At 39.3% G+C, this 14,449-nt stretch overlaps 1 protein-coding gene across 2 annotated transcripts in view; it reads left to right on the plus strand.

The window, feature by feature from the left end:
- Positions 1-14,449, plus strand: part of MACROD2 (mono-ADP ribosylhydrolase 2) — a 2,030,631-nt gene that overhangs the window by 1,409,046 nt on the left and 607,136 nt on the right. For both annotated transcript variants that reach the window (XM_032248219.1, XM_032248220.1), the window contains exon 7: positions 4,590-4,620. In XM_032248219.1, coding sequence (XP_032104110.1) covers positions 4,590-4,620 — 31 coding nt within the window. The remainder of the gene's footprint in view (positions 1-4,589; positions 4,621-14,449) is intronic.

Here is a 14,449-nt window from a genome sequence, read left to right on the forward strand (position 1 = left end):
CTTACTGCTCCTGAAGTTTGCTGGAAGGAGAATCTGGAGCCTCACAAATTGGGTTGCTAATGTCATTCTCCACATTCTAGAGGCGGTTGCTGACTTATGTGCAAATACACCTGGCCTGGGCTTTGGTACAATCTATCATTCCTCCATGGGAGACTATTTACATGGAAGGTAGTTATGTTAAATTCAGCTTTGAAATAAAGAAATCTCATGCTACTCTCTTCTGGTGGCCCCATCAGAAGTTTATTATGGCAGAGAACACGAGCTCTGCTGCAAAAGTCCTCAGTTTGCTTGCTCACTTTCTGTTTCTCAGTCTCTCTCTCCGTCTCTCTCTTTCTCTCAAGTAATAAAAAATGATTAATGGAGTAAGCTTAGTTTAGATGAATTCTATGCAAAGTTATTTCACATCAAATGAATTTTTTTCCATGATACTATATTTCCATCTCTGCTTTATCATTGCCTTTTTGTTTGAATTAATGCAATAATATTACCAAAGTCATCCTCCATTGCACTACCGTTTGCTTTCACATTCAAGGCAACGACGTCATTTCCAGATGAAACTATTTGTCCTTGTTAGAACAGACAAGGCAGTTGGTACATTCAGACTCAATTACTAAGTTGCATGATTGATTCTGAGATAGAGCTGAGAGCAAAGGCAAATGAAACTTGTCATTAACTGTGCAGTATGTTTTTCTTCTGCTAGATCTGTTGGGAGAAAGATTCACATAACTGGATCTAAGAGGGAAGTGAATGGGAGTTAGCTCAGATCAGTTCCCAGGAAACAGACTCGAAGACAGAGTTTAGGATGCCAGATGTTTATTAAGGAGTGCCCTTAAATCAATACCTGGGGAAGAGAGAGAGAGGAAGCAGGAGTGGGCTGAGAGAGAAGGTGAGCTGGATGTAGGCCCAGTGATGGACCCTACGGACTCAGTGAGGAGCTCTGAAGCTAGAAGAACACTTTAGTATTGTGCTGATGAGCCAAGATGGCCAGACCTTGTACCACTTTACTGATCAGTTATTGGTGCGAACTGTCCTGGGCAGGGGCATGATTCCGGGTGAGGTGGCTTTTTATAGTTGAGGCAGTCCTTGAAAAGGATGGTGGTTGAAGGCTATCTGCTGGGTTCTAGCTCCTAGACTCCAGGTCAGTGATTTTCAACCAGGGGACATTTGACAATGTCTAGAAATATTTCTGATTAGCACAACTAGCGGGATGCTACCGACATCTAGCTGGTAGCATCCGGGGTGCTACTAAACTTCCCGCAATTCACATAGCCTCCAAGAACAAATGATTATCTGGTCCAAAATATCAATAGTGCTCAGGCTGGGAAGCTCTGCGCTGGAACAATACGTTCCTCTTTGAAACAGAACCTGGTGGGCATCATAGCATCCATGCCAGGAGTCATCATTAATCAAGGTATTACTACTTCTCAGACAAAATGCTTATGTTCTTTCTTTCTCTAACTCCTCCTACAAATCCTTTGAGGCAGGACTCGGAGTTTCCACTTACTAAAGAAAAAACAGTGCTCAGACTAGTTCAGTAAACTGCCCCACATTATGAATTGGAAGGACACCAAGGTGGGATTTAAAGTGGGCCATCTTGTTGAAAACATTTTGCTATCTTCTGGCTTTCCCTTTGAAAGAGTTCAGAACACACAACCCCAAAATATGCCCCTCTGGCACATTGACTATTTTGAGTCAAAGGCACTTGAAAAAGAGCAGGTGCAAGAAGAACACTCTTGCAGTCCTTTTTAAAAGCAGAAGATACAATTTCCATGTGAAATATATCCTCCCTGTACTAGAAGGAAAGTGTCATTCTTATCATCAAGGATGGGAAATTGAGGCTGACGGAGATCTGTACAAATACACCTTGTTAAACTCTTATCTTTCTTGTCACTTTACCCAATTAACTGCCCTAGCCCAAGCCCTTTAGCTTGTTACATCTTCATAATCTACTACTCTTTGTCCAAGTTAGTATATAAGTGTTCAACTCTAACTGCATCTTTGAGTCCTCATTTTCTTATGAAGCCTCCAATGCCACGTAAAACTTGAATTAAATTTCTATGTTTTTTTGTCCTGTTGATATGTCTTGTGTCAATTTAATTATCAGCCACAACTGAAGAACTCTAAGAAGGTAGAGGTGAAATCTTGCCTTTCTTACACCTTGATGACTCCATGCGGCAGTTCTCAAACATTTTTTTTCTCTCCAAATGTGAGATACATGATGCTCACATGTTCACTTTGCTCCCGTGGAATTCCTGGGGCTCAAGTTGTAAACTTACTATTATCCCACTTAAAAGGTACATTGGAACATGAGTGGCATGGCACAAATATAGGGATGACCCTGAATCCTCCCCAATTTATATTTTTAGTAGACTATTCCTGAACTCGGAGTCCTTCCCAACAGTAACATGTATCTTACGGTAAGCTTGCAGTTGATTTCCGTATGGAGAGTAACGCCTATTGGTAGTCTTGGTGAATGCCTGTAAAGAGACTACAACACTTTCGGAATTTGTGTTATGCTGTTGCTTCATTATCTGTATCACGGAATGATTAAGTCATTCAAGAACATTCTGCAGATGTTACTGGCACCTTAAGAACCCTTGGAATCCAAGTATTGACTCATAAATTTGATTTAAAAAGAGCATCTACTATGTTCCAGAAACTGTTCTACCTTCTCATTATGAACAGTAGAATTTACTATTAATTGTAAACGCTTCCACAGGAGCAGAGAAAAGCAGATATCATTTTACAGGCATATAGTTGAGATTAACAAAGCCAATTTCTACTCTCTCTGAAACAAAATCACATGAATTTTGACCTTTTTAACAGGGCATCATGCAAAGGAAATGAACAAACATAGACTATGTAATAGTGTTAACAGAAATAAAGGGCAATACACATTTAACCAAAAGATATAAACAAAAAGGACTTAGCTATTTTATTATTATTGACCTCAGTAATAATGTTGGCTATTATGGTCCATAGCAGCTGTAGTTTTTAGATTCCAACATAGTGCCAGTAATTAAAAAAAAATGTCATTAATTCCAACAGCACCTTTCTTTTTTTCTTTTTTCACTTTTTGTAGATTTAGGGGTAAAAGTGCACTTTTGTTACATGAATATGTTGTGTAATGGTGAAGTCTAGGCTTTTAATGTGACCGTCACTCTAACAGTGTACACTGTACCCGTTAGGTAATTTATCTTCCCTTGCCCCTTTTCACCTTTCTGAGTCTTCAATGCATTATTCCACTCTCTATGTCCAGGTGTATGTCCATTTTTAGCTCCCACTAAAAATGACAACATGCGGTATTTGTCTTTCTGTGACTGAGCTGTTTTACTTAATAGCCTCTGGTTCCATCTGTGTGGCTGCAAAATTCATGATTTCATTCTTTTTTACGGCTGAGTAGTATTCCACCAACCATGTTTTCTTTATCCAATTCTCCATTGATGGACTTAGGTTGACTCTAAGTTAGGTTGACTCCATATTGTTACTATTGTCAATAGCACTGTGAATAAATGTAGGAATACAGGTTTTTTAAAAAATAATTTTTTTCCTTTGAGTAGATACCGAGCAGTGAGATTGTTGGATGGAATGGTAGTTCTAGTTCTAGTTCTCTGAGAAATTTTCATACTGTTTTCTGTAGAAGTTTTGCTAATTTACATTCCCACCAATAGCCCACAACACATTCTGTACAGTGGGCATGATCATCTTCATTTTACAATTGAAAAATACAGATCAGAAAGAGTAAAACAACTTGGTTGAATTATACAGAAATCCATTGGCAGGGAAAGCAGCCACACCCAGACCACTTTCTACAGCTAGAAAGCCTAATTTAGAGTAAATTACACATTTACATTTGTCAATTTGTTTTTTCTCAATCAAATTCTGTAAACACTGCTAAGAAAAATATGGTATAAGCAGTAGTGTGCTGGTAAATGTTTAAAGACTGGTTCTCAAAAGAGGGGTATGTGTTATATAAGCTTATTTTACATGTTACTGACATAAAAAATGTGTAGCACATAATTTACATATAATGATATCTGTAATACTCTTTATTATACATTCTAAATAGTTCATTGATTTTCACAGAATGCTTTTGTTGAATTTTACCTAAAATGTTTATCCATAACAGTTTGTTTTATTAACTGTCCCGTGTTATGGGTCATGAATGTTAGTTGATGTTTTCAGATTATAAGCCACTGATGTGACATCATGTACCATGAGGCTGGGAAGAGAGGCTTGTGTAGTATTTCACCATACACATATGTCAGACATACATAGGTAATAGTCAAATGTGCAAAGTAATTAGAAAGGGATGAGTTCCGACTATTGGGTATCTGTGTTTCGATGTCATTTATTTAAGATTCCTGAAAACTTAGCAGTTGGTTCTTGTGAGCTGATCTAACTGCTGATAGGGAACAGTTACCAATTAATCAAATGTTTCCATTTCCATTGTCCCCTACTCCAACTCATAGCTCTGAGTATGTAAGTAGAGGGCATCACATTATCAAGCACAACAGATGTTGAGATAGATGACGTTGAGTAGAGTTGTTTCTTTAATATTTATTGTTATTTTTGTGGTTTATTCACAGGCATTTCCCTGCATCTCAACAGGCATTTATGGTAAGTGATCTAGCTTTTCATGATGTTTGTATTTCTTTGTTGTTAAATGCGAAGGTTAAGTGAAAAAATAAGAGGCTCTCTGATGAATATATTTTGCTGTGATTTAAAGAGACTCAAAATGCTGGTCAAATCTCATTAAGGAATGTCAAGAGGCTATTCAGATTCTTTTGTGTTCTTGAATTTTGTTGTATTGAATATTACATGAAATGATTTGATACCTTGTGGCTTGATGTCTTTGGTTAAACAAAAAATTTGGTCTTAGTAGGATTGACCTCTAATATTGCTTTGTTTAATAAAATCAAATTTCTTCTCATTAAAAACTATAATGTATATAGAGCTTAGCAGTATCATTATTTTGTGGCTATTTATAAAATAATAGAAAAATTAAAATGCATACATATGCATATATTTGTATTTTCAAATTTTAAAAAGTCCAAAGAAGTGACTTTTAATAAATATGAAGAATTTTAATAAACTGCAAATTTTTTTTTAGCATAGTGATGGTTGGTTTAAGTAGTGAATGCTTCACTTACAGATGGCAGCAAAATGTTTTTTTTTTTTTTTTTTTCCCATTTATTTATTTTATTGCATTTTACATTTTGGGGTACATGTGAAGAACATGCAAAATTGTTGCATAGGAACACACGTGGCAGTGTGATTTGCTGCCTTCCTCCCCATCACCTACATCTGGCATTTCTCCCCTTGCTATCTCTCCCCAGCTTCCCACCCCCCACCATCCCTCCCCTATTTCCCCCAAACTGACCCCAGTGTGTAGTGCTCCCCTCCCTGTGTCCATGTGTTCTCATTGTTCAACACCCGCCTATGAGTGAGAACATGTGGTGTTTGATCTTCTGCTCTTCTGTCAGTTTGCTGAGAATGATGGTTTCCAGGTTCATCCATGTCCCTACAAAGGACCCAAACTCATCGTTTCTGATGGCTGCATAATATTCCATGGTGTATATGTGCCACATTTTCCCTATCCAGTCTATCGTCGATGGGCATTTGGGTTGGTTCCAGGTCTTTGCTATTGTAAACAGTGCTGCAATGAACATTCGTGTACATGTGTCCTTATAGTAGAACGATTTGTAATCCTTTGGATATATACCCAGTAATGGGATTGCTGGGTCAAATGGAATTTCTATTTCTAGGTCCTTGAGGAATCGCCACACTGTCTTCCACAATGGTTGCACTAATTTACACTCCCACCAACAGTGCAAAAGTGTTCCTATTTCTCCACATCCTCTCCAGCATCTGTTGTCTCCAGATTTTTTAATGATCGCCATTCTAACCGGCGTGAGATGGTATCTCAGTGTAGTTTTGATTTGCATTTCTCTGATGACCAGTGATGATGAGCATTTTTTCATATGTTTGTTGGCCTCACGTATGTCTTCTTTTGAGAAGTGTCTGTTCATATCCTTTGCCCACTTTTGAATGGGCTTGTTAGTTTTTTTCTTGTAAATCTGCTTTAGTTCTTTGTAAATTACGGATATCAGCCCTTTGTCATATGGGTAAACTGCAAAAATTTTTTCCCAATCGGTTGGTTGCCGATTCACTCTAATGATTGTTTCTTTTGCTGTGCAGAAGCTGTGGAGTTTGATTAGGTCCCATTTGTCTATTTTGGCTTTTGTTGTCAATGCTTTTGGTGTTTTAGTCATGAAGTCCTTGCCTACACCTACGTCCTGAATGGTTTTGCCTAGATTTTCTTCTAGGGTTTTTATGGTGTTAGGTCTTATGTTTAAGTCTTTAATCCATCTGGAGTTAATTTTAGTGTAAGGTGTCAGGAAGGGGTCCAGTTTCTGCTTTCTGCACATGGCTAGCCAGCTTTCCCAACACCATTTATTGAACAGGGAATCCTTTCCCCATTGCTTGTTTTTGACTGGTTTGTCAAAGATCAGATGGTTGTAGATATGTTGTGTTGCCTCCGAGACCTCTGTTCTGTTCCATTGGTCTATATCTCTGTTTTGGTAGCAGTACCATGCTGTTTTGATTACTGTAGCCTTGTAGTATAGTTTGAAGTCTGGTAGTGTGATGCCTCCCGCTTTGTTCTTTTTGCTTAGAATTGACTTGGCTATGCGGGCTCTCTTTTGGTTCCATATGAAGTTTAAGGTGGTTTTTTCCAGTTCTGCAAAGAAGGTCATTGGTAGCTTGATGGGGATAGCATTGAATCTGTAAATTACTTTGGGCAGTATGGCCATTTTCACGATATTGATTCTTCCTAACCATGAACATGGGATGTTTCTCCATCTGTTTGTGTCCTCTCTTATTTCGTTGAGCAGTGGCTTGTAGTTCTCCTTGAAGAGGTCCCTTACATTCCTTGTTAGTTGTATTCCTAGGTATTTTATTCTCTTTGTGGCAATTGTGAATGGAAGTTTGTTCTTGATTTGGCTCTCTTTAAGTCTGTTACTGGTGTATAGGAATGCATGTAATTTTTGCACATTGATTTTGTATCCTGAGACTTTGCTGAACTTGCTTATCAGTTTCAGGAGGTTTGGGGCTGAGACGATGGGGTCTTCTAGATATACAATCATGTCGTCTGCAAATAGAGACAATTTGACTTCCTCCTTTCTTATTTGAATGCCCTTTATTTCTTTTTCTTGCCTGATTGCTCTGGCTAGAACTTCTAATACTATATTGAATAGCAGTGGTGAGAGCGGGCATCCTTGTCTGGTGCCACATTTCAAGGGGAATGCTTCCAGTTTTTGCCCATTCAGTATGATATTGGCTGTTGGTTTGTCATAAATAGCTTTTATTATTTTGAGATACGTTCCATTGATACCTAGCTTACTGAGTGTTTTTAGCATAAAGGGCTGTTGAATTTTGTCAAAGGCCTTCTCTGCATCAATTGAGATAATCATGTGGTTTTTGTCTTTGGTTCTGTTTATGTGGTGAATTACGTTTATAGACTTGAGTATGTTGAACCAGCCTTGCATCCCCGGGATGAAGCCTACTTGATCATGGTGGATAAGCTTTTTGATGTGCTGTTGCAATCAGCTTGTCAGTATTTTATTGAAGATTTTTGCATCTATGTTCATCATGGATATTGGCCTGAAGTTTTCTTTTCTTGTTGAGTCTCTGCCGGGTTTTGGAATCAGGATGATGTTGGTCTCATAAAATGATTTGGGAAGAATTCCCTCTTTTTGTATTGTTTGGAATAGTTTCAGAAGAAATGGTACCAGCTCCTCTTTGTATGTCTGGTAGAATTCAGCTGTGAACCCATCTGGACCTGGGCTTTTTTTGGGTGGTAAGCTCTTAATTGCTGCCTCAACCTCAGACCTTGTTATGGGTCTGTTCAGGGTTTCGGCTTCTTCCTGGTTTAGGATTGGCAGGAGGCAAGTGTCCAGGAATTTATCCATTTCTTCCATGTTTATTAGTTTGTGCGCATAGAGTTGTTTGTAATAATCTCTGATGATGGTTTGAATTTCTGTGGAATCTGTGGTGATATCCCCTTTATCGTTTTTTATTGCATCAATTTGGTTATTCTCTCTTTTCTTTTTTATTAATCTGGCTAGTGGTCTGTCTATTTTGTTGATCTTTTCAAAAAACCAGCTCCTGGATTTATTGATTTTTTTGAAGGGTTTTTTATGTCTCTATCTCCTTCAGTTCTGCTCTGATCTTAGCTATTTCTTGTTTTCTGCTAGGCTTTGAGTTTTTTTGATCTTGCTCCTCTAGCTCTTTCAGTTTTGACGATAGGGTGTCAATTTCTTTATTTCTGCCTTCATTTCATTGTTTATCCAGTCAACATTCAAGAGCAAGTTGTTCAGTTTCCATGAAGCTGTGCGGTTCTGAGTTAGTTTTTGAATTCTGAGTTCTAACTTGATTGCACTGTGGTCTGAGAGACTGTTTGTTACGATTTCCGTTCTTTTGCATTTGCTGAGGAGTGATTTACTCCCAATTATGTGGTCAATTTTAGAGTAGGTGTGATGTGGTGCTGAGAAGAATGTATATTCTGTGGATTTTGGGTGGAGAGTTCTGTAAATGTCTATTAGGTTTGCTTGGTCCAGGTCTGAGTTCAAGTCCTGGATATCCTTGCTAATTTTCTGTCTGGTTGATCTGTCTAATGTTGACAATGGGGTGTTAAAGTCTCCCACTATTATTGTGTGGGAGTCTAAGTCCCTTTGTAAGTCATTAAGAACTTGCCTTATGTATCTGGGTGCTCCTGTATTGGGTGCGTATATATTTAGGATTGTTAGCTCTTCTTGTTGCATTGATCCTTTTACCATTATGTAATGTCCCTCTTTGTCTCTTATGATCTTTGTTGCTTTAAAGTCTAATTTATCAGAGATGAGAATTGCAACTCCTGCTTTTTTTTGCTCTCCATTTGCTTGGTAAATCTTCCTCCATCCCTTTATTTTGAGCCTTTGTGTATCCTTGCATGTGAGATGGGTTTCCTGGATACAGCACACCGATGGGTTTTGTCTTTTTATCCAATTTGTCAGTCTGTGTCTTTTGATTGGGGCATTTAGTCCATTTACATTTAGGGTTAATATTGTTATGTGTGAATTTGATACTGCCATTTTGGTGCTAGCTGGCTGTTTTGCCCTTTAGTTGAGCTGGTACTTGTTGTTCCTTTATATGTGTAGAGCCTCTTTCAGGAGCTCTTGTAGAGCTGGCCTGGTGGTGACGAAATCTCTGAGTACTTGCATGTTCCCAAAGGATTTTATTTTTCCTTCACTTATGAAGCTTAGTTTGGCTGGATAGGAGATTCTGGGTTGAAAGTTCTTTTCTTTAAGGATGTTGAATATTGGCCCCCATTCTCTTCTGGCTTGTAGGGTTTCTGCTGAGAGATCTGCTGTGAGTCTGATGGGCTTCCCTTTGTGGGTAACCCGACCTTTCTCTCTGGCTGCCCTTAGTATTTTCTCCTTCATTTCGACCCTGGTGAATCTGACGATGATGTGCCTTGGGGTTGCTCTTCTTGACGAATATCTTTGTGGTGTTCTCTGTATTTCCTGGACTTGAATGTTTGCCTGCCTTGCTAGGTTGGGGAAGTTTTCCTGGATAAAATCCTGCAGAGTATTTTCCAGCTTGGATTCATTCTCTTCGTCGCATTCGGGTACGCCTATCAAACGTAGATTAGGTCTTTTCACATAGTCCCACATTTCTTGGAGACTTTGTTCATTCTTTTTTACCCTTTTTTCTCCAGTCTTGCCTTCCCGTTTTATTTCATTGAGTTGATCTTCGACCTCTGATATCCTTTCTTCTGCTTGGTCAATTCGGCTGTTGATACTTGTGCATGCTTCACGAAGTTCTCGTGTTGCAGTTTTCAGCTCCATCAGTTCACTTATATTCCTTTCTATTTTGTCCATTCTTGTTAGCATTTTGTCAAATCTTTTTTCAAGGTTCTTAGTTTCTTTGCATTTGGTTAGAACATGTTCTTTAAGTTCACAGAAGTTTCTTACTACCCATCTTCTGAATTCTGATTCTGTCATTTCATCACACTCATTCTCCATCCAACCTTGTTCCCTTGCTGGCGAGGAGTTGTGATCCCTTTTAGGAGGAGAGGTGTTCTGGTTTCGGGTGTTTTCATCCTTTTTGCGCCGGTTTCTTCCCATCCTTAAGGATTTATCCACCTGTCGACTTTGTAGTTGCTGGCTTTCAGATTGGGTCTCAAATCTTTCAGATTGACGTTCTGTTTGTTGATGATGAGGTTATTTCTGCTTCTTGGTTTTCCTTCTGACAGTCTGGCCCCTCTGCTGTAGGTCTGCTGAGGTTCACTCCAGGCCCTGCTTGCCTGGGGTTCACCTGCAGCAGCTGTTGAACAGCAAGGGTTGTTACCAGTTTTCTTCTTCTTCTATCTTTGTCCCAGAAGGATACCCGCCTAGTGTCAATCTGATCTCTCCTCTATGAGGTGTCTTTTTGGATATATAGGGGTCAGGAAGCTGCTTGAGGAGACGGTCTTTTCTTTATAGGAGCTCAAATGGTGAGCTGTGAGCTCTGTTGTTGTTCATTCAGAGCTGCTGGGCAGGTACTTTTAGGTCTGCTGCAGCAGAACTCATAAACAGCTTTTTGTTCCCAGGTGCTCTGTCCCAGGGATTTAGGGCTTTATTTATGAGTTTCTGTTATGCTGCTGCCTTCTTTTCTTTTTTTCCTTCAGACCTGCCCAGCCCAGCAAGGAGGCAGCCTAGTCACTGTCGGCCTATAGCAGCTTTGCTGAGCTGCTGTGGGCTGCGCCCCGCTGCCGAGTGAACTTCCTTGCAGTCCTGTTTATATGGGTGTAGTTAGAACTGCTTTGGCGATGGTGGCCCGCCTCTGTTGGGGCGGAGTCTCTGCTGTGGCGTGTTGCCTTGGCAACGGTGGGCTGCCTCAGCAATGGCGGGTTGCCTTGGCAACGGCGGGCTGCCTCGGTAATGGCGGACGCCCCTCCCCCACAGAGCTGGACCGTCCTGGCTTCAGCTGCGCTTGCTGTGAAATTCTCAATCCAGAGTTTCTGGTTGCTGTTCTTTTGTGGGGGTGGGACCAGCCGAGCCTGATCGCCTGGCTCCCTGCCTCAGCTCCTTTTTTAAGTTGGTGTTCCGGTCGCCTGTTGAAGAGGCGCCGGGGTCTGTTTGTTTTCCCCTGCGGCCACTCACTGCGCTGGCTTAAACAGCGGCACTGAGGTTTGTGGCGCTTTTTTTTCTTTTTTTTTTTTTGCCCTGGAATCTACTGTCCTGGTTCTCTGCTCAGTCCCCTTTTTGAACCAGCATATGGGCGACTTCCCGTGGCTCCAATCGCCAGCCAAAAGGGCACCCGGACCGGTGTATTTTGTACGGAGAACCGCGGCTCCGGGGCGCCGACAAAGCAGCCGCGCGGGGCAGAGCAGCAGCGCTGGCCACAACAGCCGCACTGGCGACCGTGGAGCTCCTCTTCCCGGGAATTTCCTAGTCTGTGGGCAATAAAAACGCGGCGTCCACTCACCCTCTGCGCTTTCACTGGGAGCTGCAATCCTGAGCTGCTCCTAAACGGCCATCTTGGATCTCCCCCCGCAAAATGTTTTTAATCACTTGTTTTTACTTGCCTAAAGCTCTCTAAATATTCTTCCACCTACCTACAAGAACTTTTTGTATAATTTTTTTCAGACCATTAATAAATGTGTTTTATAACATTAGGGATTCCCTGATCCAAGTATAATAGATTACATTCTTTCTGAACTTAAATTTCTCACATGGAGGCTGTCGGTTAAAGCATAAAATATGTAAAAATCGAATACACACACACATACACACACACACATACTATTTTTTCAGATTTATTACTACAGTGAAGGACTACCTACATTGATGTCAAATATAGGAGCTTTATTTTTTTTTTCTTGATCTGGTATTACTTTTGATGGTCTTGGGCAAAATAAAATGGAATATGTAGGCCTAAACCAAATTAAGTGGGAAAGAATCTAGTCACACTTTTTAAAAAGTTAAGGTGTGCCTTTTTGCTCTCCACATTCTCCTATAGCCTGTCTTTGTGGAAACAGAATGGGCACTGGGCTGCAGGGGGCTAACCTAGACCATGTGCACAGTTAATCCCATCATGGCCATTCTTTCTGCCTCACAAATGCCCAGTAACAAATCTTAAATATTTGCTTAATGGAAGTATTATGTACAAACTTATGCCTGAAAAATACTCTATTTCTTTATATCACCTTATCTAGAGTCAAACCCAACTTCACTGCAGAAATGCTTTTTATTATGAGAATGTTCTTTCATTGCAATCTTGATTTACCTTGGCAAAAAATCAAACAAAAGCCCAACTGCCTACCCAAATACTATGTACATCATTTTCTATGTTTATTACCCTGTCAGAGAGTTGAAGTATGTTTTGCTTTTGAGAATCTTATGGCGATGTGTAAAATTAGAGCCTCCATTTTTATCATGTCAATAGATGCAGAAAAAGCATTTGATAAAATTCAGCATCCTTTATAAGAAAAACCCTCAACAAAATAAGCATAGTAGAGACCTACATTAAAGTAATAAAAGCCATATATGACAAACCAACAATCAGCATCATACTGAATGGGGAAAAGTTGAAAGCATTTCCTTTTAGAACTGGAGCAAGACAAAGATGCCCATTCACCACTTATATTCAACATAGCACTGGAAGTCCTGGCCAGAGCAATCAGATGAGAGAAAGAAATAAAAGACATCGAAGTCAGAAAAGAGGAAGACTGTTGCTCTTCTCTACAATATGACCATTTACCTAGAAAACCCTAAAATTAATCTAAAAATGTCCTTAATCTGATAAACTAATTCAATAAAGTCTCAGGTTACAAAATCAATGTACAGAAATCAATGCACTACTATAAACCAACAATGACCAAGTTGGAAATCAAATCAAGAACTCAATCCCTTTCACAACAGCTGCAGAAAAACAGAACAAAACAAAACAAAAAAACAACAACTTAGGATTATACTTAACCAAGGAGGTGAAATATCTCTACCAGGCAAACTATGAAACTGCTGAAAGATCTCATAGATGACACAAACAAATGGAAATACATTCTAGGCTCATAGATGGGTAGATTCAATATTGTGAAAATGACCATACTGCCTACAGATTCCCATCAAAATACCGTCATTATTCTTCACAGAACTAGGGGAAAAAAAAGCCTAAAATTCATATGGAACTTAAAAAAAAGCCTGCATAGTGAAAGCAATGTTAAGTTAAAAGAATAATCTGGAGGCATGATATTTCTCAACTTCAAATTATACTACAGGTCTATAGTTAACAGAACAGCGTGGTACTTCTATAAAGTACGCATGTAATCCGATGGAACAGAATAAAGAACCCAGAAATAAAGCCAAATTCTTACAGCAAACTGATTTTCAACAAAGCATACAAAAACATAAACTGAGGAAAGACACCCTATTCAATAAATGGTAATGGGAAAACTGGCAAGCCACAAGTAGAATGAAACTAGATCCTCATTTCTCATCTCACACAAAAATCAACTCAAGGTGGATCAAAGACTTAAATCTAAGACCTGAAACCATAAAAATTCTGGAATATAACATCAAGAAATCTTCCAGACTGTGGCTTAGGCAAAGAATTCATGACTAAGATCTCAAAGGCAGATGCAACAAAAACAAATAAATGGTGTCTAAATTAACTAAAAAGCTTCTGCACACTAAAAGAAATAATTAGCAAGCAAACAACCATAGGGTGGGAGAAAATAGTTACAAACTGTGCATCTCACCAAGGACTAATACTCACAATCTACAAGAAACTCAAACATATCAGCAAGAAAAAAAAAAATCCCATCAAAAAGTAGGCAAAGGACATAGATAGACAATTCTCAAAAGAAGATATACAAACAGACAACAAACATATGAAAAAATGCTCAACAGCACTAATTATCAGGGAAATTCAAATTAAAACCACAGTGAGATACCAGCTTACTCCTGCAAGAATGGTCATAATTAAAAAGTCAAAAAACAATAGATGTTGGGATGGATGTGGTGAAAAGGGAACATTTTAAACTGCTGGTAGGAATGTAAATTAGTACAACCACTATGGAAAACAGTATGGAGATTTCTTAAAGAACTAAAAATAGAACTACCATTCAATCCAGCAGTCCTGCTACTGGGTATTTACCCAGAGGAAAAGAAGTCATTATATGAAAAAGACACTTACACATGTATGTTTATAGCAGCACAATTCCCAATTGCAAAGATATGGAACCAACCTAAATGCCCGTCAACCAATGAGTAGATAAAATGTGGTATGTATAAAACTCATGGAAAATTACTCGGCCATGAAAAGGAATGAAATATAATGTCTTTTGAGGCGACTTGGATGGAGCTGGAGGCCATTATTCTAAGTGAAGGAACTGAGGAATGGCATGTCAAGTATAGTATGTTCT

This window comes from Sapajus apella, unplaced genomic scaffold (genome assembly GCF_009761245.1).
Source record: "Sapajus apella isolate SASKATOON/1434 unplaced genomic scaffold, GSC_monkey_1.0 scaffold65, whole genome shotgun sequence".
In the NCBI taxonomy this organism is placed as follows: domain Eukaryota; kingdom Metazoa; phylum Chordata; class Mammalia; order Primates; family Cebidae; genus Sapajus; species Sapajus apella.